Source organism: Propithecus coquereli, unplaced genomic scaffold (genome assembly GCF_000956105.1).
Source record: "Propithecus coquereli isolate 6110/MARCELLA unplaced genomic scaffold, Pcoq_1.0 Scaffold605, whole genome shotgun sequence".
Classification (NCBI taxonomy): Eukaryota; Metazoa; Chordata; class Mammalia; order Primates; family Indriidae; genus Propithecus; species Propithecus coquereli.
Window position 1 is genome coordinate 389,843 of NW_012152008.1, and position 27,923 is coordinate 417,765.

Consider the following 27,923-nt stretch of genomic DNA (forward strand, 5'->3'; position numbering starts at 1 on the left):
TGGTCTCAGAAGTCTTCTGTGTTGACTGTTACTACACTAGTGTGGAAGCAGAGGGAAAACTTGGTTTGAGTTTTCAAGCCCACTCACATTCAAGGTTAGGGATCATGGTCCTCTCCTGTGATCCCTGCAGACCCCTGTGATCAAAGGAGGGGCAAGGTCACATGTAGCAGAGCATGTAGGATGGGAAATATTGTAGCCATTTTGGGGAAATAATCTGCATAAAATAAAATGAGTTTATGCATATACATCAAGGACTTTATTTTCATTGGCTCTGAGTTGATTTTTGTTTTTTGCGTTTTTTTTTGAGACAGGGTTTCACTGAGTTGTTCAGGCTGGTCTCAAACTTGTGGGCTGAAGCAATTCTCCCACCTCAGCCTCCTCAGTAGCTGGGATTACAGGCACGAGCCATCCAGCCTGGCTTGTTTTTTGTTTTTTTAATTTCAGAATAGACAATGGTGTTTCTGGCTTCATTTTAAATAACTTTTTTTTAGGGAAACCATTTTACTTTTATATGCATATATGTTATATATATGTAAATATTGTGCCCTATTTTAAAATTGACCTGGTGACAAAATTGGTAATTTTATACAAAATGCCCCTTTCTACATTATTAATAAAAGTATGTGTGTGACCCTAATTAAACAAAAATGGTCTTTTGAAATGAACATTTCTATACTGTGCTTCCAATATGTGAAGTAGAGCTTCATTAAGAGAGCAACAGGCATGCACATTTTAAAGAGTGAGGTACACCCAGAGCATATTCCAAATGGAAGTTGGCCTTATAGTTGATGGGTTTCTTAGAACAACAGCAACAAAAGCCCAACGCTGGAGAGTGGCTTTGGTCCTGGCTGAGTTCAGTCAGTTCCTGGTGAGGAAGCTGTAGTACCTCCTGGGCCCTTTGGAGAGTCTGAGAACCCTGAAGCAGCCAGATGTGTGATACTCATTTTACAGATGTTAGATTCCTGAGAACAATGGACCTGTGTAGCCTTTGGTAGTGCTAGTTCTGGACTGGGAGTCTAAAGCCTTCAAAGGGAGGGTTTCCCTCCAGAAATTAACGAATGGGAATGTTTTGCAGCTGAAGTAACAACCATAGCTAAGGTTCGCCATGTGGGAGAAACAGCACAGACATGCCAGGAAGGAAGAGAAGTGGGCTCTTTTCATAATAGCTGCTCTGGAACCCAGAAGCTGTCCTTGCACCCCATCTTATCACTGGCATAGTGATGATGTCATGGGAGTGGAACTCACGATCACCTCGACACCCAGTTCTATCCAACTGATCATAAGAAGCAGTGATACTATTTCTTAAGGGTCGTTTACTTGTGCCCCCAAATGTAGGCATGGTAGATTAGTTTCCCTTGGCAGCAAATTGCTTTTTCCTTTGAATTCCTCCTTTAGCATGAGAAATGGTCAGTAGGTTGGTATTAGGTTTGGTTGCATGTAACAGAAGACACAAAGTAACAATGACTTAACAAGATAGTTTATTTCTCACGTGAAATCGGAAGTCATCAGTCCAAGGTGCCTCGTGATGGCTCAGGGACCTGGGTTCTTTCTGCTTCACCATCTTGATTGTGGCTTCCATCCTCAAGGTCACTCATGGTCCAAGGTGACTGTTAGAGCACCAACCATCATGCCCACGTTCCAAGGCAAGAGGGAGTAGGGCAGGGCAAAAGAAGCACACCTCCCTTGTTAGTTCCCTTTAAAGAGTTTTTTTGGGAGCCCTACTCAACATCTTAAGTCTTATTGGCTAGAATGCAGATACATAGCTACAGTTAGTTGCAAGAAAGTATGAAAGTTTGGGGATTTTAGTTGAGTGCTCTGCCATCCCAAATGCCATTAGGATCCCATTACTAAGAAATAGGGAGATGAGATGTTGCACTGGCAGTTACTGTCTCTACCACATTCTCTTCCATCTTCTGTTTTGAAATGGGAAACGTTTGGGGTAGTGGGGTTTGGGCACACTGACCAGGGGAAAAGAATCCAGTTTTGCCTGTGGACTGAGGATTTTAGTCTTTCCCAATGAGGGCGCTCAGAGTAGACTTTGTTTCTGTTCCTGTGCAGAGCTGGGGACCTGGAGCAGGTGTCAATGGCTCGACCTTGCTGTGTGTTGTATTTTAAGTACCCAATGGAGTGAGCCTGGGAGTGGTTTTGGGAATGGGGGCCCAGGAGTTGAGCTGTCAAGATTTGCACATTGGTCTGAGCACCTACTTGGGGCAGGTTTCTCTCTGTACTTGTTTTCCCCATCTGTGAAATGAGAACTGTCAGGGAGTTGTGATCAATAACTTAACACATAATTACAAAGTATAGTTCCCAGCACATAAATGCTTGACAAATACTACCTATAGGCCATCTTGCAAGTGAGAAGGGCATTTGTGGGCACATATATAGGTGCCGTATATTAAATGAGGGTAACCACCTTCTTAGATGTCTTAAAATTAGTGCAGAGAAGTAACCCTCAGGGAGCAGTGTGGCGTGGGTGCCAGGAGGCTGCATGTTAGCACCAGCCTCAGTATTAACCAGTCCTTCCTGTCCTGTCTCCGGGTGTCAATTTCCTTGCCTGTCAGATGAGGGGGTTGGCCCAGATCAACTGAGGAACTTGGAACAAAAATGAATCCCCGAGCTCCATGTCCCAGGGTTTCTAAGCTGGGGGAGGCCCCACTGGAAATTATTTTTAAGATCTCTAAGTGATTCTAAATGGACGGCCTGAGTGCAGACCCAGCAGCCTGGCTGATCTGGGATGTTTCCTTCAGCTCTAACCTCCCAGCGTGTGAGTGTGCGTCACGTGTGCAGCCGTGACTGCTGACGCTTGGCTCCTTGGCGATGCCTGACAAGTGACCCTATGCAGTTTCACTGAAGGAGAATCCAGGTTGAAATGCAAGCGTGGTGGGCCTTGTACAGGGGGACAGAGTCACATACCTGGATTTTCTGACTTTGGTAACATGAAATGCAGCCTTAAACAGTCCAGGGTCCCATCATGAGACAGAAATCACCTGAGATAATCAAAAGAAATGAAAAAAAAAAAAGAGGAAGGAAAGAAAAAGAATCAGTGCTGGAAGCGTTGAGGGCAGAATGGAAGGTAAGGTTACTGAAAGATTAATAACTGTGGGGAAGCCACTGACAGTGAGCCCACTGGTCCCATCCATCAGTCTTTACGGCCATTTCTAGGTGCTGCTACTGGTTTACATACAGTCTCACCTCTCTTTGATATCCTAAAAGTAAATTTTATTACATATAAATCAATAGGGGAAAGTGGAGAAAACATATCTATAAACATGTATGTATTTATAAGAAGGAATAAAATATACATAGCTGCTACAGTCCTTGTTTCTGTACCTGATCCCAAGGCTGTGGGTGAGATTGGTTTAACATCTTGACTTACTCATTCCAAATTCATTAGCCCTCGGCCAGCCCCTCATCTGCTGGGTGACCTGAACCTTCATCCCTGAGGAGTCTGAATCTTCAGCAGTCCTGAGATCATTGGGTTGCTGTCATCTTCAGTAAGTTTTTTCCCAAGGTCAGTTTTTATCTTTTACGAAAAAATTCAAACATGTAGAGATAGACTAGTGTAACAAACTCATACCTAATATAACCCAGCTTCCACAACTGTTGACATTCTACCCATGTTGTATTTAGCCCATCTTTTTTCCCTTAGAATATTTTAAAACAAATCCCAGATATGTCACTCCTAAGAATCTCAATGTGCATGGTAACAGAAGGATACCTTAAAAACACCCCGCAATTCCTTATCATATTAACAACATACAGCCCATAGATGACTTTCTCAGATTGTTTCAAAAGTATGTTTTTACAAAGTTTGAATCAAAATCAAAGTGACATTCACTGCATTTGATAGATGTATTTTAAGTCACTTTCAGTCTTAACAGTTCCCCCTCAAGGAAAAAAAGGTTGAAAAACTGGATTATTTATTCACAGAACATTCCATATTCTGGATTTAGTGGAGAGTTTCCTTACGTGAATTTCCTCATATCCCCGTCTTCTCTGTAAATTAGTAGTCAGGTCTAGAGAATTGACTAAAGGGCCTCCCTGCCGCACCCCCTGCAGGAATACTTCATTGGTGGCCTGGTGCCCTCCCTGCTGTGCCATAGTCACTTGGTAGGCAGGGTTATCTGGCTGTCCCGTTTTTACTTAGGTCAGAGTTTAGTCAGTTCTGTTGCTGTCAGGTTGATTGATCCATTGTAAAGGTCCTGTTGCTCTTGTCTGTAGCAGTTTTCACATTCCCTGATGGTCATTGCCTAGATCTATTATTTAATTAGTCATTGAAAAATTGTGATTTTTTTTGATAGGGAAGGGAGCTTTTTATTTTGAATTTATTTCAAACTTAAAAGTTGCAAGAACAGTAAGCACAAAGGACTTGTACGTAACCTTCACCCAAGGTCTGTCATTGTTACCATTTTACCATATCTGCGTTACTATTTTCTCTCACCTATACCCTCAAGATAAACATTTTTTATGAGCTATTTGAGAATAAGTTGTATATATTATGTCTCTTAAACACTTCAGGGTGTGTTTCTTTAAAACAAGGACATCCTCTTACATAACCACAGTAAAGTTGTCAAAATTAGGAAATCAATACAATACTCTTAATATCCAGGCTTCATATTTCACCAGTTGTTCCACTAATATCTTTTATAAGGAAAAAAAAAGGTGCAGGATGTCATCCATGGTAACTTTTTGCATTTAGTTGTCATGTTTCTTGAGTCTCTCTGGAACAATTCCTCAGTCTGCCTTAATCTTAAACCCTAAAGTTTTTAAGGGCGGAGGACAATCATGTGTTAGAATACCCTCAACTTGGGTTCGTCTGATGATTTCTCATGATTTGGTTGTGATTATGTGATTTTGGCAGGAATATTACAGAAGTGATGTTCTCAGTTCATCAAATCAGGAGACACATGATGTCAGTTTGAACCATTACTGGTGATGTTAACTTTAATTACTTGATTTAGGTGGCGTCTGCCAGGTTTCTTCACTGTAAAGTAATGATTTTTCTCTTCACGGGAGACACTGAGACTATGTGGATATCCATTTCCTCATCAAACCCACTAGTTTCAGCATCCATTGATGTTTTGTTTTTTTTTTCCGAGACAGGGTTTGGCTCAGTTGCTCAGGCTAGAGCGTAGTGGCGTCAATATAGCTCGCTGCAACCTCCAACTCCTGGGCTGAAGTGATCCTCCTGCCTCAGCCTCCTGAGTAGCTGGGACTACAGGTGCACACCACCATACCTGGTAAATTTTTTTAGTTGTTTGGGTTTTTTTGTTTTGTTTTTTATTTTTGTTTTTTGTTTATGTAGAGACAGAGTCTCCCTATTGCCCAGGCTGGTCTCAAACTCATGGTCTCAAGCGATCCTCTAGCCTTGGCCTCACGAAGTGCTAGGATTATGGCATCAGCCACCATGCCCAGCCTTCATTGATGGTTCTTACTTGAACAGTTATTACTAAGGTGTTTGCCAAGCATTCTTTTTACATTTATTAGTCAACCTTCTGCTATAAGGAAGATAGCAGAATGTTTTATACATACATACATGCATACCCATGATATATCAGCTATAATCTGATATATTTTTCTTATACAAATTGTCCATTTGGAGCTGGCTTCTGTGTTCTCTTGCCATATCTCCATCATTCTTTTTTTACTTTAGCATGAGATATTCTAGGCCCATCATCTACTTTTCCTTTCTCAGTTATGGAATTAACCATTTCCCCAAGGAGCCCTGGTTCCTTTTAGTGCGGAATGGTGTCTAGAAATCATAATCTGGGTACTGGGTGTGCTCATTGCTACTGGGCTGTCATTGCTTCTAGATTGTGTTCACAGATGAGATAGGGAGTTTATATATGTACAGATAACATACATTTATATATCTACATATTTGTATGTACCATGAGTTGTTTTTAACATCACAGGATCCATTCTAATCTTTCTCCTTTCCATGTTTGTAGTTCCCTTCTCCAATAGTGAGAAACCTGGCTCCCCTTATCCCAGTGTCCCCTTATTTGCTGAATCCTAGCATGCCATCCCTGGCAGCGTTTGCATCCGCCTTGCCTCCAGCAGTTCAGTGCTGCCACTTGGCCTCTGCTGCTTCAGAATCACATTGAAATCAGTGATCCCATCATCAGCCCTGGCCTACAGAGAACAGACACCACATATCTTTTTAAAGATGCTGGTCTTCTCCTAACCAATACATTTCCAGTGCCTCAGGGAAGAGAGTATACTTTGGGGTCTGCTGAGAACTTATTGGGGTTGGTGAATGTATGAGTCACCTAAGATAAATCCACCCCAACATTCCTTTCTTCCTAAGCCTTTGGCTTCCCTCCTCTTCATTAAGTCGGGCTTCTCAATCTCAACGCGTCTAGGCTACCACTGTAGGTTTTGGTCAGCCAGCCAACCAAACTGTCACAGCAACTCCTAGATGCTTGAGCTGAAACGTTGAATTCAGAATCTCCAGTAAGCACACCCCTGTCACTATATGTGGCCTGATCTAATGTCATATTCACATCCTGTCCATTTAATCTAACACCTTAGAATTCATTCCTACACCAGGTTTTTATTAATACAAATTGGCATTATCATATCTTTATACTTAGTTACTAATTTCTTACTAGCATAAATTAACAATAGTTTTAGTTTGTACTTACTTCCTCCTAAGTCAGACTTTGTGCTTGTTCTCCCTGGAAATGCTGATATCTCACTCTGGTTATGGACATGGAGGCAAGGAGAGGTGGTCACGGTGATCTTGCGAACAGGCAGTCTCTCGCAAGGGAACCTAACAGATGAGGTTGTTATTCAGACAGGAACAGGGAAGAAGCGCCTGCTGCTTCTGCAAGGGAAGCCTGAGGATTTGTGAGTGGAAGATTATCAGATTCGTTTGATCTGCTCAAATATCCCCATTCCGAATCTCAAGATCTCACTCCTTCCCAAACAGTGCCTTCAATCTCACCTAAAGGCCGGGCGCGGTGGCTCACGCCTGTAATCCTAGCACTCTGGGAGGCCGAGGCGGGTGGATTGTTTGAGCTCAGGAGTTCGAGACCAGCCTGAGCAAGAGCAAGACCCCGTCTCTACTAAAAATAGAAAGAAATTAATCGGACAACTAAAAATATATAGAAAAAAATTAGCCGGGCATGGTGGCGCATGCCTGTAATCCCAGCTACTCGGGAGGCTGAGGCAGGAGGATCGCTTGAGCCCAGGAGTTTGAGGTTGCTGTGAGCTAGGCTGACGCCACGGTACTCACTCTAGCCAGGGCAACAGAGTGAGACTGTCTCAAAAAAAAAAAAAAGAAAAAAAAATCTCACCTAAAAAGAATAGGCAAGGCTATGAATTCAACTTAAGCTTGTAATTCTGCAACATGCACAATTAAATTTTAGTCCTGATTTGTAGCCACTTATGCTCTGTTGCTACAAGAAATAAGAGACTTTTAAAAGACTGCCATAGAAATACTCTAGTTCTCTGGTCATGCCTTGACCTTAGAATTGAAAGCCCTGAGCTTGTCATTTTCTTTCCTTTTTTCTTTTTTTCCCCACAACTATCATTGTGTAATTGTCATTTTCTTTCTGTGAGCACCTAATGCAGTAAAAATTAGCCAGTTCGCTATCCTTTTAATCATAATCACCAACCACCAAAAACGTCAAGTGCAGCATCCGCGTGGTCCTTTAAACCTTGTCTTCAATAGGCACTTCATGCTAACCAACCACAAGTCTCGGTGTCTGGCATGCCATACATTGCCAGCATCTCATTTTGCACTGGCAATGCTCATTCAAGCTCAGAGTGGCGAACCAAGCCAGAAACAGATCCCCAAGGGTCTGTTTTCTGGAACCACTCCAGGAATGAATACTGTACTGGTCAGAGTCTGACCAAGAAATAGAGTCCACTCTAGGTATTTCAGAGAGATTTAAGACAGGAATTTGTTACAATCATGTTTAAAGGACTGAAGAAGCAAAAGAAAGAAGGAAAGTTGCTCAAAAATTAGTGACTAACTAGGAAATTGACACCATGCTGGGCTGAGGAGCAGAATTACTCCGAGGCCAGAACACTGTCCACTAAGGCTCCTGGACTCAGCGTTCGGCGGCCTGAGGAGGATCCGGGAGCCTACGCTTCCAGCCATCTGTGGCTGCCCCTGCAGCGGCCACCACCTGACCTTCTGTCACTGACGTTAGTGTAGCCAGTGCTGCTGCCGCCACCCAAGACGCTGTCAGAAATCTGAAGCGGGAAGAGTCACTTCTGCTGCCCTCCCTCCTTCCACCTCCCACCAGTGCCTCCCACTGGCAGGTCCTAACAGGAAGTCGGCCCGCAAGGAAATGTCAGGAGTGTGATGGGATCTGACCCTACGTGACGTCACATTACATCTCAGGGCAAGAAAGGTGAGGATGGCGGGGCTGAGAGCAAGCCAACGATTGACTGAACAAGTGAGAAAACACTCAGTGTTGAATCTATTTCAGAAGCCCCAACTAACTGGATTCAAATATTAAGTTCTTGCTGCGGGCGGGGCATGGTGCTTGGTTCTGGGACTGCATCGGTAAAATACCTTAGAACTTACAGGCACAGGGTGGAGACAGACCAAAAAAACCCAAACACTTCATCTGGAGGCACCACTGCATATATCTGACAAAGGATTTTTATTGGGAATATTAAAAACAACTCCTAAAAAGATAAACCACCCTAAAATATAGGCCAAAACATTTAGCAGACCCTTCATAAAAGCAGATATTCCTGTGGTCACAAAACATGGAAAGGTGTGCGGTTCTATCAGGGGAAATGCAAATTAAAACCACAGTAAGACATCAGCACATATCAGTCAGAATGACTAGAAATAAAAAGGCTGGCAACGCCAGGTATTGTGTGAGGAGGTGGAGCAACTGGAATTCTCTTACCGGTGGTGAGAGTGTAAATTGGAACAAACACTTTGGAAAACTGCTCGGCAGTATCTCTGGAAGCTAAACGTCTAACCTAGCAATTCTGTCTTTGGATATATAACCAAGAGAAATCAGCGCCTATCGCCACAAAAGGCACATATAAGAATATTCACAGAAGCTATAGTCATAAAAGCCCAAACCTGGAGACAACCCGATGGGTGTGGATAAAGAAACGGACAGAATGGGTGAGAGAATGGGTAAACCGGGGCATGTTCGTGCAGCTGGGTGCTGTTCAGCAGCAGAAACGAACGAGCAACTGCTACGTGCAACAACACGGCGAGTCTCGCAGAATGCTGAACGGAAGAAGCCAGACGTGAGAGTTCTACCATGTGAGTCCATTTGTTTGAAGTTCAAATGAATCTATGGTGATAGAAGACAGAAGTAGTACTTTTGGGGGCACTGACTGGGGTGGGGCCCGAGGGAGCCCAGCTGGTGTGCTGGAAAGGCTCTCTGTTGACCTAGGTGAGGTTTACACAGGAACTTTGTAATATAAAAGTTCCTCAATCTGTAAACATAAGATCTGTGCACTTCACAGAATGTTATTCCTCAAAAAATTAAAAAGGAACAAGATAATTTCATATAAATTGCTAAAAAGGAATTAAAAATAACGTCATGGGTGAATGGAGAGGCTGACTGATGGAGCCGAGACTTCAATGGGAATGAGGCAGCCACGTAATGAGGGGTTTGCTTTCTGGGTGAGGGGATAGCAAGTACAAAGGCCCTGAGGCAGGATCGAGGTTGGTTTGTGGAGGATCCTAGTCGAGGCCAGTGGACTGGAACAGAGAGAGCAGGGCTTGGGGAGTTAAGCAAGGCCAAGGCAAGCCCTTAGTTTGGCTTTTTATTCTAAGAGCAGTGGGAAATCATGAAGAATGTGAAGTAGGGGTGTTGGCAGAACTTTCTGAGGGTTTGGAGGTGGGGAGTGAGGGAAAGACCTTTGATAGCATTTCGTTGTGTGGTTGGGGCACCTGGAAGGTGGGGGCCCCCGGACTCCACTGATGGGGCAGGGGTAGGGGGCGTGACAAGCCAGAGAGATGTTCATTAGATGCTCCTGGGAGCTGTCGCAGAGGCAGTGGGCAGTGGGCTGCAGCTCCGGGCCAGGCCCAGCCTGAAGGTGGATGTCGCGAGCACACAGGTGGTACTTCGTCTCAGCACCAGAGGAGAGCAGGAGCTGAAGAGGGGACATGAATGACATGAGCTTTTCTGGAAAGATTAGCGCTGCCAGATGGTTTGGACCTAAATTGTTTTGAAAGTGCTTCTTTAACAAGGACCACTGAGCACCTGCCCCTGGCCAGGCACAGAGAACCCAACGTGAGCAGAGCCCAGCCTACGCCCAGCGCTGGCTGCCTGAGACAGTTTCCCAGACTCATGCTCGTGCCCGGGCCCTGGACACTGACGTGCAGACTCCCCGGCCCATCCGAGACCCACCGAAACAGCGTGGCCGGAGGCATCGGCCTTTCTCAAGTTCCCTGGGTGATTCTTTCGCACAAGGAAGTCTGAAAACCTCTCACTTCCAGTGGTCTGGGGGTATGTGTGGGAGGTAGGGGTGTGTGTGTGTGTGTGTGTGTGAGAGAGAGAGAGAGAGAGAGAGAGAGAGAGAGAGAGATCTGGGAGAGAGAGCAATTTCCTCTTTCCCTCTCCGAGGGTGGGGCTGCTCCCAAGTTCAGGAAAGCAGGTCTGTTCTGTAAGCCTCTGCTCTGTGTGTGTGTGTGTGTGTGTGTGTGTGTGTGTAGTGTGTGTTTGCGCGTGCGTGGGGGGGCGGGCACGGTGTCCCAGGAGGACAGAGTTTGCATTGATGAAAATCCTTCCCAGACCTTTGATGCCTCTCTCCTGCTGCCCTGAAGTTAACCACTCAGTCCTCCGTGCGTCCCACTCGCCGGCTGCGCTCACTCCCGGCCAGGATGGCATCCTGTCTGGCCCTGCACATGGCGTTGCTGCTCATCTCCGGGGTCCTAGCCCCCGTGGTGCTCACAGGTAAGAGGCGCAGGCCCTCAGCTCTGCTGCCACCAGCCTCCCCGGGCCAGGAACTACCCTGGGCCCGGATTCTCCAATGTCCACTGGGCAGAAGCCCCTCGCAGGAGATGGGGCGGCTGTTTGGGGTGATTCTACGAAGAGTTCCCGTGAGAGCAGCCAGCAGCAGCTGTGCAGGATGGATGTCTCAGGAAACCGTTAGCCAGAGGGTTGATGGCCTCTGAAGTAGGAGTACGACTTAGGGAACAGGACATGGATGTGCAGCTGGCAGGCGATGTGGGAATTACGTGAACACTCTGAAACCCAAAGGCTCCCAGATCTGGGGGGCAGGAGGGACACTAGGCACAGGGCCCAGGCCCCTGCGTGGAAAAACACAGAGCCTTTGCTGGTCACTTTTCAAACCCTCCTTACTGGTTTTCTGCAATGTCCTTGGAGAATGAAGACCCAGGTACTGTCCCCATCTCAGGAAAAATTTCAGAGAGAGAACACAGGGCCCATGATCCCTCTGCAAAACAGCGCAGACGCTGGACTTAGGCTCTGGACAGAGGCTAAAATGGCCAGGTCCGGGGGCCAACAGGAGGGAGGGCCCTGTGCTGGGAGGGACTGGCCCAGGCTGGCTTTGAAGCCTGAGAGAGAAAAGGCACAGACGGGCACAGGTGGTCTTTGCTCCCGGAGGAAAGCGATCTCCGTGGCCAGGAGTGAGGCCAAAGCGCAGCCTGCCTGTGTCCCAGGAGATTGCTTCCAGGCCCTGGCAGCCTGGCCTTGGGGAGTGTCTGTGGGTGTGTGAGGGACGGAACTGGACCTCAGTCTTGAGAGTGTGGCCTGGGGAGAGCTTCTGAGAGATGTGAGGCCTGGTGGGGCCCCCCTCCCAGGTTGAGACCCCTCCCCGGGTGGGACCCCCCAGTCACACACTGGGAAGGCGTGGGTGCTGGTGAGGAGCCCTGGGCCTGCGGGCCCCTCCCTAGATTGCCCAGGAAGAAGCTTGTGGCTTGGGTTTGCTTCTGGCTCAGTCCCCACCTGGCTGGCTTTTTTTGTTTTGTTTAGTAGAGACGGGGTCTCACTATGTTGCCCAGGCTGGTTTCAAACTCATGGCCTCAAACCATCTCCTGGCTCGGCCTCCCAAAGTGTTGGGATTGCAGGCGTGAGTCACCGTGCTGGGCTCTGGCTGTCTCTTAACCTCTCTATGCCTTCTCTTATCTGTCAGATGGCAACGCCCGCCATGCTCTGCCCTCCTCACAGGGGACCGAGGCCTGAGTGCAGACATGCAGAGTTTTCAGGATGGGCCAGGCATCCGGTTAGCACACGGCAAACGTTAGGGGAATGCATCTTCAGTAGCCCCAGCCCTCCACTGAGGGCAGGGTGGTCTTGGGCGGAGCTGTCTCCTCTTGCAGGCTGGGAAGGTGCCCGGCCTCCGTTTTGGTGGGAGAGGTGCCCGCAGGCACCTAAAGTGGAAGGTGGTGTCTTCCATTGCCTGAGTCTTGGGGCTGTGATCCTTGCAGCCGCCCCCACCCCAGTGAAACTGCCAGGCCATCCCGGTGAGTGGAGGCGAAGGCACTGGCTCCTGCCCTGGGACCTGTGGCTCCTGCCAGCTTTCTGTTCCTGTGCAGCTGACTCGCCCAGCCCAGGCCACTGGCCAGGGGCCCTGGGTCAGACTGTACATACACACCGCGGGTGGGTGGGCTTTGTCTGCTGCCACAGGATGCTTTGGGGACAGCCAGGACCTCACCTGGCCTCACCTCCTCTCTTCCCTCCACACGTCCTACCAAGAGCAGGCAGGCGCCGCAGGCATGGCCCTAGAGCACGCCAACCCCGCCCCACAGTCTCTGGGGTTCTGGTTGTTGTTCTTCTTGCTGTTCTGGGGGGAGGGTGTTTGGGAGGCTCTCGGTAGCCTGGCCCTGGGCTAGGAGCTCTGAGCAAGTGTGCAAGGCCCTCTGCTCATGCACAGGACACAGGACAGGAGGAGTGGCCCGTGGGCTGAGGCCCAGGCCTGGCCTGCTGCCCTCCCCACTGGGTGCCGGTGGCCACAGCTACTGGGGGGGGGGAGCAGGCCAGGTTGAGCGGGCAGGAGGCCAGGGCAGGGATGAAAAGGCCCTTCATGGCCGCACAAAGGCCGTCTGTGAGCAAGGGCGCCTAGCCTTGGGGCCCTGTGGTCAGACTGAGCGTTGAACAAACTTATTTACCAAAAGGCAAGGCGGCTGGGAGCAGTGGGGACAGGCGAGAGCCCGGGGTGCCCAGGCCCCACTTCCCCTGGTGGCCTCCAAGAGTGTAGCTGCACCACGTCACTCACCTGGTCCATGGAGTCAGGTTTCCTCATGGCCAAGGCTGATGGAACCTCCTCAGGGGCCTCTGTGGCCTACCCCTTCTCCACCCTCACTTTCTGTCACTCCATCACTGCTCGCCTGACCTGCCCACGGTCTGTCCTCCGTGCCTTCACCCCTCCTGGGCTGGGGCCTCCTGCCGGAGATTGGCTGACGACTGCTTCTGCTCCTGGCTTCCCAGGAGGATGGATCTGGGGGAGGATGGGTCACTGCCCTAAGCCGCGTCTCCCCTTCTTACTATAGCACACTTAGCACGTGCAGAGGTGCAGATGGGTAAGAACACGCCTCGGCCCTGCCCAGCAGCTGTGCCTCCTTGGCTGGGGGGCTGGTGGCCACGTTCAGGCCATGGTTCTGGTCGTGTGTCTGCCACTGGGGCATCACCCTGGGTTTGCAGGGAGCTGGCTGTCCCCAGGGGCCTGGCTGCAGATGAGCCCTGAACCAGCCTTCGAGGGTCTCCTGTGACTGGCCAGCGGCAGCAGACACGGAGCACACAGAGCAGCCTGCTGTGTCCAGACATGTCCCCCAGCGGAGGGGTCCTGAGGGCGGAGGCAGCAGGAGGAGATGGTGATGATGGCAGTTACCTCTTTGTGCGAGATGCTTGGGAGGCAGGGTCAGAACCCTGTTCCACGGGTCAAGAAGGTGGAGTCCAGGGGGATGAGGTCAGTCTGCTGGGGTCCCAAAGCATGGTGGAGCTAGGACAGGACCCAGCCCTCCTCGCTTGAAAGCTGATGGGTCCAGCCCCTCAATCTGCTGGGACCGGCCGGGCAGGAGGCGGGCAGGGAGAAGGCGGCCTGGACGGGTGTTGGGGGGGGCGGTCAGGGCTTCTGTGAGGAGCAGCAGGGAGAGGCAGGGGCTGGGGTGGGGCTCCCGCCTGCCTGCTCGGAGGGCCCTCTCCCCTCAAGGGCGGCTGCTCGCCAGGCCCGGCTGGCTCCAGGGAGCTCGCCCTGCCCTCTCAGGGGCCTATCGCTCCCCCTCCTGAGCTCAGGGCTGATTCCCACAGACGCCACCCAGGTTGGCTGGGCCTGGTACCCAGGAGCCATGCGGTGGCCTCCCTGGCCAGATGCCGGCAGTGGCGGGACAGGGAGGTGCCTGCCTGTAGTCTGTCTTCGGTATGCAGTGAGCAAGGAGGGCGGAGGTTTGTCCATTTCTCTGGGAGACAAGCAGCCCCAGAGCTCGGAGCTGCCAAGCAGTGGGCACACTTAGGCCTTTTCTCTGCCCAGCCTCCAGGAGGCTGCAGACGTATCTTGGGAGGCACACCCCGTACTGTCCCGGGGCTCCAGACCCCACCAGCACTTCCCACCGTGGCCCACCTTAGCTTAATCTGAGTCTTGGTTTTCTTGTCTCTGAAACAGGGATAGAAACAGTTCCCACACCACAGAGTAGCAATGAGACGGTGTGTTGTGACAGCCCGAACCCATTCTAAGGACCTGCCTGAGGACGAGTGTCCCTGGATCACAGTGGGCCCTGACCCTGCTATGCCATCAGATGGTCAGGCTGGAGAGGCCCAGAGCCTGCCTCTAGCCTGGCCTCGAGCTTTACTGGGTTTCTGGGGCCTCCTGTCTGGTCATCTGAGAAGGACAGACGGGCCCAGGGTTGGTGGTGCTGTTAGTGGAGGCCAGGCCCTGTGGGGTGGGGCTGGGGGTGCCCAGCTGTCCTTGGCTGGCTGGTGGCGGTGCAGGGCGGGACTGCCATGCAGGCCTCTCATCCTGTGCTTCCTGCTTTCTGCGGTCCCTGGGTACCCCAAACCCTGCTAACTCCCAAGTGGTCCAAAAAGGGCTCTTGCAGAAAAGGCTGCACAGGGCCTCAAGTGCTGAGCCTTGGCTTGTGGGGGCCTCCCTTACTGACCACAGACACCCCTGCTCACCTCTCTGCCCTGTCCTTCAGGAGGCAGCCATGTGCTGGCTCCGGCGTCTTAGGACACAGAAGCCCCCTGGGGCTGGCCCCTACGTCCCGTGGGCTGCGCACTTGGCCGGGGTGGGCCCGAGGAGAAGCAGGGCTGCCTGTGCCCCTGGGGCCGCTGCGCCTCTCCTTTCCACTCGTGGGTCCCAGCCTCTTCCCCAGGGTGAAGGCTGACCTGCGTCTGCCCTGCCGTGGCAGGGGTCCCTCACGAATGTCACCTCGCTCAGGCCCACACAGCCCTGCAGTTCAGATGGGAGAGGACGAGCCCCTGCTCAAGGTCCTGGCGTTTGGGCCCATGTCCCCCGCCGCTGCTGCCAGCCCAGGGTTCCCACAGCCTTTTTCGGAGGCCTGTTGGTCCCTTTACCCGCCTCCCCTCTCCGTGAAGCTGTCCTCACATGGGCTGGGGGCAGCCTGGCCCCAGTAGGGGCTCTGCGGCAACAGCCTATTGGTGTTCTCCCCGCCAAGCTGGTTAACCTGGGGGGCATGACGTCCCTGTGCCCTCTCGCCTGGGCCCCATCGCCCCTCCTTGGCCTTGCAGCCGAGGGTCCACAGGAGCCCGTGCCCACACTGTGGAACGAGCCCGCCGAGCTGCCGTCGGGAGAAGACCCCGTGGAGAGCACCAGCCCCGGCCGGGAGCCCGCGGACACCGGCCCCCCGGCCTCCACGGCCGCGCCAGGCCCCGAGGACAGCACGGCGCGGGAGCGGCTGGACCAGGGCGGCGGTACGCGGCGGGCGGGCGGCGGCGGCGGGCGGGGGGAAGGGCCGCCGGGCTGGGGCCCCGGCTGACGCGTCCTCCGTCCTCCACAGGCTCGCTGGGGCCCGGCGCTATCGCGGCCATCGTGATCGCCGCCCTCCTGGCCACGTGCGTCGTGCTGGCGCTCGTGGTCGTCGCGCTGAGAAAGTTTTCTGCCTCCTGAAGCGAATAAAAGGGCCGCGCCCGGCCGCGGCGCGACTCAGCCGCACCTCCCGCGTGAGTGTGTCCGCGCGTGCGCGAGAGCGGGAGCGCGCCGTGTCAGGCGGGCCGGAGCCCGCGCGCGGGGAATGTGCACGTGAGTGCGCGTCCCGTGCGCCACGGCCCGGGTTCCCGCGGGAGCGCGCGCTGGGCTGCCGGGGGCGGAGCCGTGTGCGGCCGCGCTCTTAGCAGGGCCACCGCCGCGGCCACGGGCGCCCCGTCTCCCCGCCCCGCCCCCTCCGTGGGGGCCGAGCGCGCTCCGAGGGGGCGGCAGAACCCCGCGGGGACTTCCCTGCTCCTACAGGGCTGGCCGGGAGGTGGCGGAGGGCGGAGTCGTCGGGGCTCCCAACCCGAGGCCGGGTTATTTGGGGGACCCGGCCGTCTTCTGACTGAGGGGGGCAGCCCAGGCCTGTCTGCAAGCTCGGAACCAGGCCTGCAGCGCCAGGGCCCCCGGGACCCCTCTGCCCCAGGAGCGGGACGGGGGAGGGGTGTCGCCGGGCACTGTCCCCGGGCCTGGCTGGGCCGAGCGAGCGGCAGCCACGACGCCCACGGCTCCCTTGCTGAGGGAAAGAACCAATCGCCTTTCCAAACTCAGCTCACTTCACGTCGGGTGTCGGGGCCGAGCGAGGGATGGGGAACCGCCCCGTCCACACCCCACCTCGAAGCATAATTTTGATAATTTGAGATTAAAAATCGTGGCTGACCTGCCCTGGGCGCAGCGGGGAAGCCGGAACTCTGTCCCCTGTCCCACCCCGGGGGTTTTGGCGCGGGGGCCCGCAGGAGGGGCTGTTAGGGCGCCTGCAAACCTCCAAACCCGAGGTGAGGGTTTAATACCCCTGAAGACCCCTGTGCGCGGGGAATGCGGGCGGGCGGCGGGGAAGCCGTTCCTCCTCCTCTTCTATTTTTTTAAACCAGAGCTCTGGCAGCTCTTGGCCGCTCCTTTCCTCGAGCTTCCCGGGGCACCTTTTCCTGCCATGACCAGTCTCCTCTGCTCCACACGTGGGTGGGGGGGCTCTGCCAACAGCTTTCCACTCCAGAGCCCCCCAAACACATCATGGGTTGAAAGTTTCTGCTTGTAAAGGAGTGTTATAAAACTGACCAATTTTCATAAACTGCTTATTTCTTTTTACACTAACCTTGAGTAGCCAAAGCCTTCCTGAGAGCAGATGCCCCAAGTCAGTAGGCTGGTTCCCACGGTACAGAGCAAGGACCAGGCCAGTGGCCACCCCCACTCCTTGTCACGCCCCCATCCCACAGGGATCAGAAATGGGCCCCCTCGTCCCCCACTCCCGGGCGACTCAGGGGCAGGTACTCCCCCCAGGGCGCAGCACAGAGGCCCCAAGGGCCTGAGTCCCTCACTGGAACAAGGGCCGCCCCCCAAAACCGAAACAACAAGGCAAGGGGCCCCCGCCCTCCAAGGAACCAACCAAGCCCAAAAGGGCCGCCGGCCCAAAAAAAAAAAGAACCCGGCCGGGGCCTGTGGGAAGAAGCTACGAAGCCCACTGGATCTAAAGCAAGGCCTGTTCTGGTGTCGGGGAAAGCGTGTCCTGGCAGAGAGCATCCCAGGCACACGGTGCCCTCAACACTCTGGGACAGAACCAGGGTGGGGCTGGCTGTGAGGGCCGCCTGGGCCCGGCTGTGAGGGCCGCCTGGGCCCGGGAGGAGCTGCAGCCTCTGGGTAACTGGCTACTGCCAGAGGTGGGAAGAAGTGCCCAAGGCCATCATCCCAGCCCCACACCTGTGGTCGGATCCCCTGTGGGACCACCGCCCACTGACACCTCAGTGCCTGTGTGGTCTTCCAAATCTATGTTCACTTCCTCTTCAGCAGAAGGGTGTCCCCAACTCCCTCAAACAGCCCCTTCTGTTTCTGGAGTCTTTCCATAGGTGGAAGCCAGAGTCCACTCGCATCGTGAGGCCCAACCCTGCGCCCCTTCCTTTGGGACATGCCTCCTGCACTGGCCTTGACTCCCTGTCCAGAACCAAACACCTCCTTCCTGCGTGCACCAGGGCAATAAAGAGTAGACTTGCATCTCCTTTACTTTATACATGATGCTTCTTTTAATGCAGCCAAAAGTGATATTTGCTCATCTCAGAACCATGACCAATGTAAGATGCAGTGACCAATTAATTCCTTAAAACACCTGGGCTCCTTCAGGGGCCAGAAGACACAAGTTATGTCCAGCCCATCGGGAAGCCAGAGGTGGCGTGGGCCCTCAGCCAAGCTCTGGGGGGCGTGCTGTGGAGCAGGGCCTGGCCGTGCAGCCAGAGGCCGGCCGAGGCACGGGAGGGGTGGACAGAGGCGGCGGGGCTCTCGGTGCTGTGAATCGGAGACCAAGGGCCGCTTGTCGGGCTCCTTCAGGAGAGGGTGGCCCCTCTGTGTGCCTGGTAGATGCTAATGGCTTCCAAGGTAGAGAGGGACACGTGCAGGGGATCAGGATAATCCTCACCGTCTGCCTGCCCCCCGCCAGGGACACCTTGGGTCTGCGGCCTCTCCCAGTCCCTGGGAAGGCCCTGGAGCCTGCCCACCCCCTTCCGCCCCCTCTAAGAGACAAGAGAGAGGTGATGTAACACTGCTTAAAATACACTTTCTTCTCGTGTGCACACGCATCAGGAGACGTGGGCAGCCTTCGTCCAGTTTGCGAGCGAGGGGCCAAGACACACGAGCACTCACCGCGTGGGCAGGAGGAGGGCTGGCCCCCCGAGTCACATCCCACTGCCTGGGGAGGCACTGACCTGTCCTTTCCCAGAGCGCTCCACCGTCCTTCGGGGTCGCTTGCCAGGCCCCACCCCCGCCTGCCCACAGCCCCTGCCAGGTGGCGCCCCGGGCGGGGGTCATTGCCGATTTCGGCTGCCCAGCTTCCTGCGGTCCTTGTTCTGGCTGCGCTGAGGGTCATCCATCTTGTGGACGCGGAAACATTCCTTGAGGTTCTGGGACCGGATCTTGGGGTTCAAGATCTCCTCCGTCATGGAGCTGGGGAACCAGCCTCTCTCTTGGTCATGCAGTCGCTCACCAAAGATCCACCCTGTGCAGGCAGGAAGTGGAGGGTCAGGCGCTCCTGCAGAGGCCGCCCCGGTTGGGGACGGGCTCCCTCCTGGCCAGGGCTCCTGTCTGTGTGGGGACACTCAGGGGTCCAACCAGCTTTTCCCAAAGGTGCAGCTGCTCTGCACACCCTGCTGGAGACGCTCAGATTCGATTACCCCATGAGCGGGGGGGGGCAGGCGAGGCCTATGGGGGCGTGCACAGGACTCCGCACCCACTGTGCCAGGCGGCTACGGCTCCGCACTAACTTCAGAAACCATCCCAGATCCTGAGCAACTCCAGGCTGCCCCAGAGGAGCCCAGGGGACACCAAGGGCCACCCTCCAGAGGTAGAGGCATTCAAGGGGCCGGGGTGGGGTGGCAGCTGACCACGGTTATCCGGCCTGGACTGCGCCATCACCCTCTTGTTGGGCAGCTCCTCCCAGAGTCTCAGCCCCCGAGGGCCACGTGGTCAGCTGAACTGGCCGACACCAGGCGTCCCCAAGTGCCCTGGCTCTCTCTTCCCTCCCCCAGAGGTCACCATGTCTTTGCTCAGGGCCTGGGGTCTAAGAGGCCTGGGCGTGCCCTCTGCTGGTCCTGTTTGGGAGGGCGTCGGGCTGCTGACAGTCTGTGGGAGGGCAGGAGAGCTGCCCAGGAGAGGGACTGTCCAGAGATGGCCCCCCCGAGAACACTGCCTGAGCCTTCCGGCCAGGACCTCGGAGGGCGAGGAAGTAGGAAGGAGAAGCTTCGGCGCACCTCGGGGATTTTGATCAGGAGCAATTCATGCAGGAACAAGGGATGTGACTTTAAAAAGGAAAGAGGGTTGGTGTTAAATTCTTCAGGGGCTGGGAGCGAACTTCATTTGGTGCTGATGCCACCAGCAGGGGCGGGTGGGGCTTGGGGGGCTTCTGGGCCCACGTGGGGCTCCGAGCCTGGTGGTCACAGGCTTGCCTGGGAGCTTGCTGCAGATACAGGGTCTGGGGTCAAGGTTAGAAGGTGGTCCTCCTCCCTCCCACTGTGATGGGGGCCAAGACCAGGGCCGTCCGAGGGGAAGGGGACACGGAGCCACCCACTTGGGCTGGACCCGCCACGAAGGGGCAGAGGTGCGACGTCACAGCTCTGGAGGGAATTAGCGGCACGAGGGAAAGTCCTCCCTCCTGTTCTGAGGGAAGGCGGCCAGAGCGTCGGGCAGAGCGTCCCGGGTGGGTGGCAGAGACATGGTGGGGTGCTGGGCTCCACCTGCCCATCAGCCAGCTGTGGCGTCTGCTTCTCCACACAGGGCTGAGACCCCCCCTCATCCTCGTCCCTCAGGCTGGGCAAGGCTCAGGGCAGGGTCCCCTGGGGGGCCACGTGGGGGCAGTTGCTGAGCCTCACCGTCCTCAGTCTTGTCCAGGATGTTGAGGATGTCGGCGAGGTCCAGCGTCAGCTCATCTGGCTGCTGGGCCACGTACGGGTGCACGCACTGGACCTGGGGACAGTCTGATGGGGCAGAGGGAAGTGGCATGTCCTCACCAGTGCATCACCCGCCCTGTCCGCACCCAGGCAAGCCCAGTAGGGACGGCGCTACTGGCGAGTGGCTGGGCCCTGTCTAAAATAGGAAAATGAACTCCCACAGCTACTGAAAAAGGTTCATTCGAGGAAGAGGAGGGTTTGTTTCCAAAGAAAACATTAAAATAGTTCTGGGGAAAAAACCGCACAGATAAAGGCATTGGCAGGCTGTGAGGTGGCTCTTAGTGTAGACTTCAGAAGGCACTTCTTGTACCTGGGGTGGTCAGGACAAGGTGAGCAGATCAGGGTTGGCAGCTTCTCTGCAAGGGCTTGTGCTCTTTTGCATTTTATGAGCTTTTCAGACAACTGGCAACCCCAAGAGAACAGTGGAGTCTGGGCCCCTGTTCCTCCGGTGTCCGTGTGGTATCTGCCACTCACCACCCAAGGTTTCTTCATGAACCACCCAGCGCCCAGAGTTCACGCCACGCCACTGTTCTTGGCTGGCACTAAGCTTCCAGCTCCCTGGGGCCCGCGCAGGCCTCTCGGACCACCGGCTCGGGGAGAGTTCACAGAGCACCGAAGCTGCGGCTGAGCCCCCCAGGCAGGGCTGCGCCAAAGTGCAAAGGGTGCCCCCGTCCCAGCCAGTGACTTACCCAGCAGCCGGGACGTGAACGAAACGAACTTAGTCCTCCTGTTGGGGGCCAGCGATGTCATCCAACGCTTCATCTCACTCCTGGCACAGGGAAGAGGACAGTGCCCCAACTGCAAAGCAACAGCACCCCCCAAGCCGTGGCCCGAGGCTTCCCAGCTGGCAGCCACTCAGAGCCATCTGGAGCATCGCTCGGGGCTATACCAGGGACAGCTCAGCAGAGCCACAGAATCTGGCTGCCCCAGAGTTCGGCGCACACAGCAGCAGCGGAGAGGCACAGGGAGCCCCGCTGCGGCCCTCCTGTGCGGTGCTTAGAACAGGCAGCGAGGGCAGCCCCCTGCCCGGTCCCACGAGGTAGCTCGTGGAAGCGCATTCCGTGGCCAGTTCCCCTGAAGCCACAGTTTGTCACCCCCACACCAGCCTTGGGGCACAAGGGAGGAGGGAGGCCCGGCTCGGCAGGGCACGAGGGAGCTCCAGGCTCGTGGCTTGCAAAGCATCTCTCCCCATGTTTATCTGCTCGTCCCTCTCAAGGGCCTCAGGGCTGCGCAGGAGGTGAAGGCACAGGCTTGCTGTGCTGCCCGGGAGGGAACACATGTGCACACACATGTGCACACGCCCCCAGGAAGGCGTGGCCACCCCCAGGGCCCACACCCGGACAGGAACAGCCGCCCTCACCCCAGGGTATGGTGGGCCCCATGTGGAGGGTGTGTTCTGAGCCTCGTTCCACCCGGGAACCAGCCTGTGGGCAGGCGAGGTGGCACAGAAAGGTGTCGCGGAGGTGCCACGAGGGTCACCGGGCACTCACTGAGAGGACGCTTTCAGCATGTAGGTGGCCTCCCGGTCGTCTGCGTTCTCGAGCAGCCGCAGGATGAACACGTTGGCCAGAGTCTGGCCCTGGTCCTCCAGCTCCTCCACGCGGAGCAGGCCCCTCGGGGCCGAGTCAAACACCTGGTACTTGTCTCTGGGACCAGAGAAGGCAGGGCAGGCCTGTCAGCCCCAAGGAGCCCTGTGGGGGTCCCGGGAGGACCCCCTGGGCCGGCCAGTAGCCCAGCCCCACGGCTCTGCCGCTCTTCACCCCTTCTGGAAGCCCCACCCTAACCTGTCTCGCTCACTCCGGAAGAGTGACCCAGCCCAGGTCCAGACACCACGCGGCCGCTCTGCTGAGCACTGGCTATGTGGCAGATGCTGAGCTGGGCCCTCCATAGTCCTAGGAGTGAGCCCCCACTTTACAGGAGGGGAAACTGAGGCCAAAGGCCCAAAGCTGGACAGCAACAGAGCAAACCTTTAAACCTGACCCCAAAGCCCAAGCTCTGTCCCGCCTCCGCCCTGCCCCCTTAGGCCATAGTCAAACCCAACCTCCATGATGCGCGCCTGCCGGGCAGAGCGCCTGGCGACTCCCCCGACTCACCCGGGGATCTGCCGGCAGATCACCAGCAGGTCGTTGAAGAGAAAGAGGTAAATTTCTCGGAAGAGCTTCTTGGTCCGCAGGGTCCGTGAGGTCTTGGGGCCCGACATCTGCTGCAGCTCGCCCTGCTTCAGCAGCCAGCGGGAGTGGGAGATGATGGGCACCGACTGCGGGGGGAGGAGGGCGTCAGGCCGCCGTGCCTGCCACGCCCCCCATGGCACTGCACCGGTACGGGCGATGCTGGCTCTGTCGTGTTTTCTGCTGCTGCCCAGGGCCCGGATGCAGGGAAATGGCCGTGCAGCGCGCGAGTCTGGACATGAACGTGCCTCTCTGCGTGTACGTACTACGCACGTGCTTCTGTGTAAGCAGACTCATGTCCATGCGCACGTGCGTATCGTGCTGTGTGTGTATCCACACGCGAGCTTCTAAGTGTATGTGCGTGTGTTCACGTGTGTCTGTTCACACGTTTGAGTGTGTGTGGGACCTGCCCTGTGTAAACTGCATGTGAGCGCCCGTGAGTGTGGTGGCTGGTGTCTGTCATCGCTGCCCTCACCAGGCTCACCTGTTGACGCGGAATCAGAGAAGGGGCCAAGTTCACAAGGGAGAGGAAGAAATGGGACCCTGGGGGTGGGTGGCCAGGCCTGCAGCTGGACGGCCGCTGGTCCGGACTCCCTGGCTCAGGGGCAGGCGCCTGCCACCCGGCAGCCAGCCAAGCAGGCGCAGCTGCGTGCAGGGGCGGAAGACCACCTCTGCATCCTCAAGTGGCGCTGAGCTCCCAAACCCAGCCTGACCTCGGGGACGCTGGGTGGCACTGTGTGCTCATGTGCCTAAGTCACCAGGAATGCAGGCCCAGGACCCCCGGGGTCTCGCCAATGTCTGTAGTGTTATGTAAAGCGTGGGGGAGAAGGTTGGTAACTTCCAAGTCCTCCCAATTTGAGAATCCCTGGGTCGTCCCCGCCACGCACTTCACGTAAGCTGATCGTTCAAGGTCGCACAGCCAGTGCATGGGAGCAGGATGCACACCCAGGCAGGCAGCTCCGGGTCCCTGCATGCGAGCCCTGCACATCGGTCCCTTGGCAGGTAAGTAGAGGCCACTGCGATGGAGCCTGGAGCCTGGTGGCAGGCGGGTCCACCTCAGCTGGGGAGGTCAGGGGGCAGCGGGGACCTGAGCGTGGCCAGTGACCAATGTTCCCAGCCGGCCATGGGTTGGCTGTGCTCTGGGGTGGGGCAGGACTGGGCCATGGGTGCAGGCTGGCACTGAGTCAGTCCTCTGGCTCACCTTGATCTTAAACTCCATCTTCTTCTGAATGCTGATCATCTGCTCCGTGCGGCTCATCTTCCTGACGCCTTCGTTGCATGCCTTCACCACCTGGGACAGAAGGGGGGCACATCAGGCCACCTGCCAGCTGTCCCCGGCCACTGCCCTGGCCTGAGTGACCGCTGTGAGCAGGCACTGAGTCCCGGAGCTGAGACTGACGAGTCAGTCTGCAACGGGCTGGAGCTCCTTTCTCTACCACCTCTGGAACAAAGGCAAGCGGGAAACCTGTTAGTGGAAACAGTGCACACCTCGTCCTTGCTGGGAAGCAAACTCCAGAAGACGCAGACGTATGGCCTCCTTTCTCACCTGCCAGACGGGGGCAGGCAGACCGACAGGCTCCAGGCTGGCCTCGCACACCCTGTGGGGGTGCAGACTCTCCCACCCTCCCGGGAGGCAGCACATGTGCCAAGAGGCCTAATAACGCTGCAGTTGCCACGGCTTCTGGGGACACAAGTCCGTGCTGGCTCGTGGGGCCTCGTGGAGTCTGACAGCACAGACACTCGGGGAAGGTGTGGATGCATGCACGGCGCCCATGGAAGTGTGTACTCGGACGGTCCCTGCAGTACTTTCTAGAATGAGAATCGCTGTTGTCAACGTAAATGGCCGACTGGGATTGATGAAAATGACTGTAATGTATCCATACGACCGAGTGCTATGGAACCATTACAAACGCAATAGCTCTACGTGTACTGACACAGAGAGCAAAGCTGGCTGTTAAACCACAGTCCCTTTTTGCAAAGAATACAGCTGTGTGTGGCATGTCTGTGTGTGCCATATGTGTTCCATGCATGTATGCATGTGTGCTATGTGTATGCATGTGTGGTATGCCACGTGTGCATGTATGTGTGCTGTGTATATGTAGCTGTGCTGTGTGTGCCATGTGTGTGTGTGCTGTGTATATGTAGCTGTGCTGTGTGTGCCATGTGTGTGTGTGCTGTGTATATGTAGCTGTGCTGTGTGTGCCATGTGTATGTGTGCTGTGTATATGTAGGTGTGCTGTGTGTGCCATGTATGTATGCATGTGTGCTGTATGTGTTGTGTATGCCATGTGTATATCTATGTGTGCTATATGTGTGCTGTGTGCCACGTGTGTATGCATGTGCTATGTGTGTGCATGTGCAGTGTGTGCCGTGTGTGATGCATGTGTACTGAGTACTGTGTGTGTATCATGCATGTGTGCTCTGTGTGCCGTGTGCCACATGTGAATGCACGTGTGCCACGTGCGCGCAGGCTCCTGTTTGGAAGGGTGTGCTGCATCAGGTCGGCAGCGGGGTGTGTTTAGCCAGAGATCTTTAGTATCTTCTTTTTACTTATGAGCATTTTCTGAGTTTTCTTGTTTTGAGCATAATTACTTTATAAATTAGAGCAAAAATGAACATTTATTTAGCAAAGTAAGCTATGAGAAACAGACTATACCTTTCCTTAAAAGGAAAATGGAGATGAGAGCAGGAAAGAACTTGAAAAATAGAAATGTACCCCTGGCCTGGCTGACCGCAGGGAGCCCCCTGGGGCATGTGGGCCCCTCGCTGGCCACGGTGGTCACCGGACCGGCCTGTGTGTGGTGCAGTGTGGGTGCCGCCTGGTGGGGGCTGAAAGGAACTCACAGGGAGCAGGGAAAAGGGAAGCTCTGCTTTCGGAGTGGGCAGGGCCCGGAAGATGCTCCCAGCTCATGGGTCCCTGACTCTCACTGGCCGCCTACTGGAGGGCCAGGAGCGGAGTCTGTCCTCCCCAGCATTCAAAGGGTATAACTCCCGGGAGGATTCTGGTGGCCGACTGGTCTGGGTGAGGCACACGAGGAGAGGCCCAAGGTGGCAAAGGACTGCGTTAAGGTAAGATGTCCTCGTGGCTTGATGTGGCTTAGAAACACCACCGGGTGCCCATTGAAGGCAGTTTCCTTTTACTTAGCTTCAGCCCTGGGTGACAAAGCAGTGGAACGGACTTCCTGCAGTGCGCTGTCCACCGTTATGCTACCACCAGCATGATGGAGTCGCCCCAGCACAGCTGCCCATCCCGGCTCTCGGCTCCACCTGATGCTGGGTGCAAACCGCCACAGACAGGTCTCCAGGAGCCCACGAGGACGCAAACGTATTCGCTGACCCCTCCCACACAGCCCCCAGGAGAAACTGTCTCTCTGAGGATCAGGAGACGGTCCCTCCACTCTTGGGCAGGAAAAGCCAGAGCTCTTGGGCGGCGTCCATGAATCCTCTCACGGACAGACACCCCAGAGACGGATCTCCAGGGACCTGGGAGAGAGGCGTGGAGGGACGGGGCTGGGGGCCAGGAGCTGCGTCAGGGTCCAAGGAGAGCAGGAACCAGCCTCGATGGGCCTCACAGGAGGGAAGAGAGACTACTGCTGATGTGGAGAGACGGTCGAAGACAAGCGTGGGGTCTGTGTGGGCCCCGACGCCTGCAAAGAGCAGCACCAAGCAGCCGAGGGGAACGCCAGGGCCGTGGGTGGGTGAAGAGGGTCCCGAGGGCCCAGCTGCTGCCCCAACACCCACGCCGGGCACGTTCACAAACAGGGAGAGGAAGAAGGGGGTGGAGAAGGCTCTGCTCAAGCCACATCTGATGTATTTTTTAGCCCCAGTGACTTTTCTGGTTTGCAAAAGCAATTCTTAAACTGAATTTGTATTTTCTAATGACGCACGAACAAACGGGCAGCAGGACCCCGAAGGTGGGGCGAGGCGAGGAACAGAAAGAGCAGGCAGACTTACCATTTCCAGCTCCCTGTGGGCATCCAAGGCAGTGCCCTCACGCTCCGACCTTTCTTCCACCCGCTTCAGGATGTTCTAAGCGCAGGGAGAGGCTGCATTAACGTCCCTCCCTCATTTCCGACCTTTCCTCCCTCCGTTTCTCCCCCTCCTTGCTGCAGCGGATCAAACAGCCTCCTGCCGCATGACACTTGGGACAGGCGCACGCACAGAGCTCCACCTGCCAGCCGGGCTGCGCCAAGTGTCCTGACCCTAAGCCTTGCCAGGCTCTAAGGTGATAGCCACGGCCTGAGTCTGCTGTGAGGATGAGCCATTCTCTGTTCTGTCTCGAGCCAGAGCCCAAGGCCTCAGGCTACATCAAAGATGGAAGCAAAAGAGGAAGCGGTGTAGGGTCCAGCAGGGACTGCCATGCCCAGTCAGGGCCACCCCCGGCCCCAAGGGGAACTAAACACTTATGGGGGTGGGGGACCAGGGGCTCCCTCCACTCCCCTCTGGGACTGGTATTTGAAGCCAAGTCGCAATGGCCCTGAGGTTTTGTTGACTTTGGTCTTATAGATGAAAGTGTCTTTCCTCCAATTGTTCAATTTTCTTCAATTAACAACATATTACGCCCATATTGCTTGCGCCTATAAATGACAATGTTGACACTGTTCTCTACACCGTACATGGTTTCTGCCTAGCAGTCCTCGCCATGCCCACGGTTTTCGACCCACTTTTGTCCTGTAAGGAGGTTTCGGTGCAGCTGAGCACCAGGCACCTGTCCTCCCAGCTGCCTCGGGCAGTGGCTGTACCAGATGTCCCCAGCTGCGCGTCGAGGGGCCCCACCTCTATCTGTCAGCCAAGCCAGAGACCTGCGAGTCTCAGACAACTCCCTGTTCCTTCCCTGCCGCACATGGCTGGTCACCAAGCCCTGTCACTAACCGCCGCCTTCTCCAGATCTGAGCTGAGCAGAACAGTTCAGCCTCCATCTTCACTCGCTGGACCAAAAGCTCCATCTGACCAGGTCACACTGGTGGCCTCAAATGGAGACAGCAGGTTCTTCAGCCTGGCGCGCTGCCCCCCAGTGCCCTGCCTGGTGCGGTGACCTGCAGTTCTACCTGGACGCCCTGGCACCTGCCCTCCTCCGAGCCCCGCCCCGAGGCCCCCCGATTCCACTGTTTTCCTGATAACAGGGTTGCCGCAGTTTCTAACCTCAGTTTTGCTGGTTTTCGCTTTACAAAAGTTAAGATTTTTATACATCCGTATATGCTCTTTTCCTGTACAATTTCTTTAAAATATC

General features: G+C 55.1%; 2 protein-coding genes across 2 annotated transcripts in view; one reads left to right on the forward strand and one right to left on the reverse strand.

The window, feature by feature from the left end:
• The first annotated feature begins 10,764 nt into the window (after positions 1 to 10,764).
• LOC105822363 (chromosome unknown open reading frame, human C2orf82) lies at positions 10,765 to 16,061 on the forward strand. The gene is made up of 3 exons (XM_012659347.1): positions 10,765 to 10,889; positions 15,642 to 15,824; positions 15,911 to 16,061. Exons 1-3 carry the CDS (start codon positions 10,817 to 10,819, stop codon positions 16,018 to 16,020), a joined length of 366 nt encoding a protein of 121 aa, XP_012514801.1. The 5' UTR covers positions 10,765 to 10,816; the 3' UTR covers positions 16,021 to 16,061.
• Positions 16,062 to 18,094: 2,033 nt separating this feature from the next.
• Positions 18,095 to 27,923, reverse strand: part of NGEF (neuronal guanine nucleotide exchange factor) — a 103,046-nt gene continuing 93,217 nt past the window's right edge. Inside the window, exons 9-15 of the mRNA XM_012659348.1 lie at positions 26,648 to 26,722; positions 23,895 to 23,984; positions 22,619 to 22,782; positions 22,016 to 22,171; positions 21,215 to 21,294; positions 20,448 to 20,552; positions 18,095 to 19,078 (exon numbers count right to left, since the gene is read on the reverse strand). Coding sequence (XP_012514802.1) covers positions 18,888 to 19,078; positions 20,448 to 20,552; positions 21,215 to 21,294; positions 22,016 to 22,171; positions 22,619 to 22,782; positions 23,895 to 23,984; positions 26,648 to 26,722 — 861 coding nt within the window. The 3' untranslated portion in view covers positions 18,095 to 18,887. The remainder of the gene's footprint in view (positions 19,079 to 20,447; positions 20,553 to 21,214; positions 21,295 to 22,015; positions 22,172 to 22,618; positions 22,783 to 23,894; positions 23,985 to 26,647; positions 26,723 to 27,923) is intronic.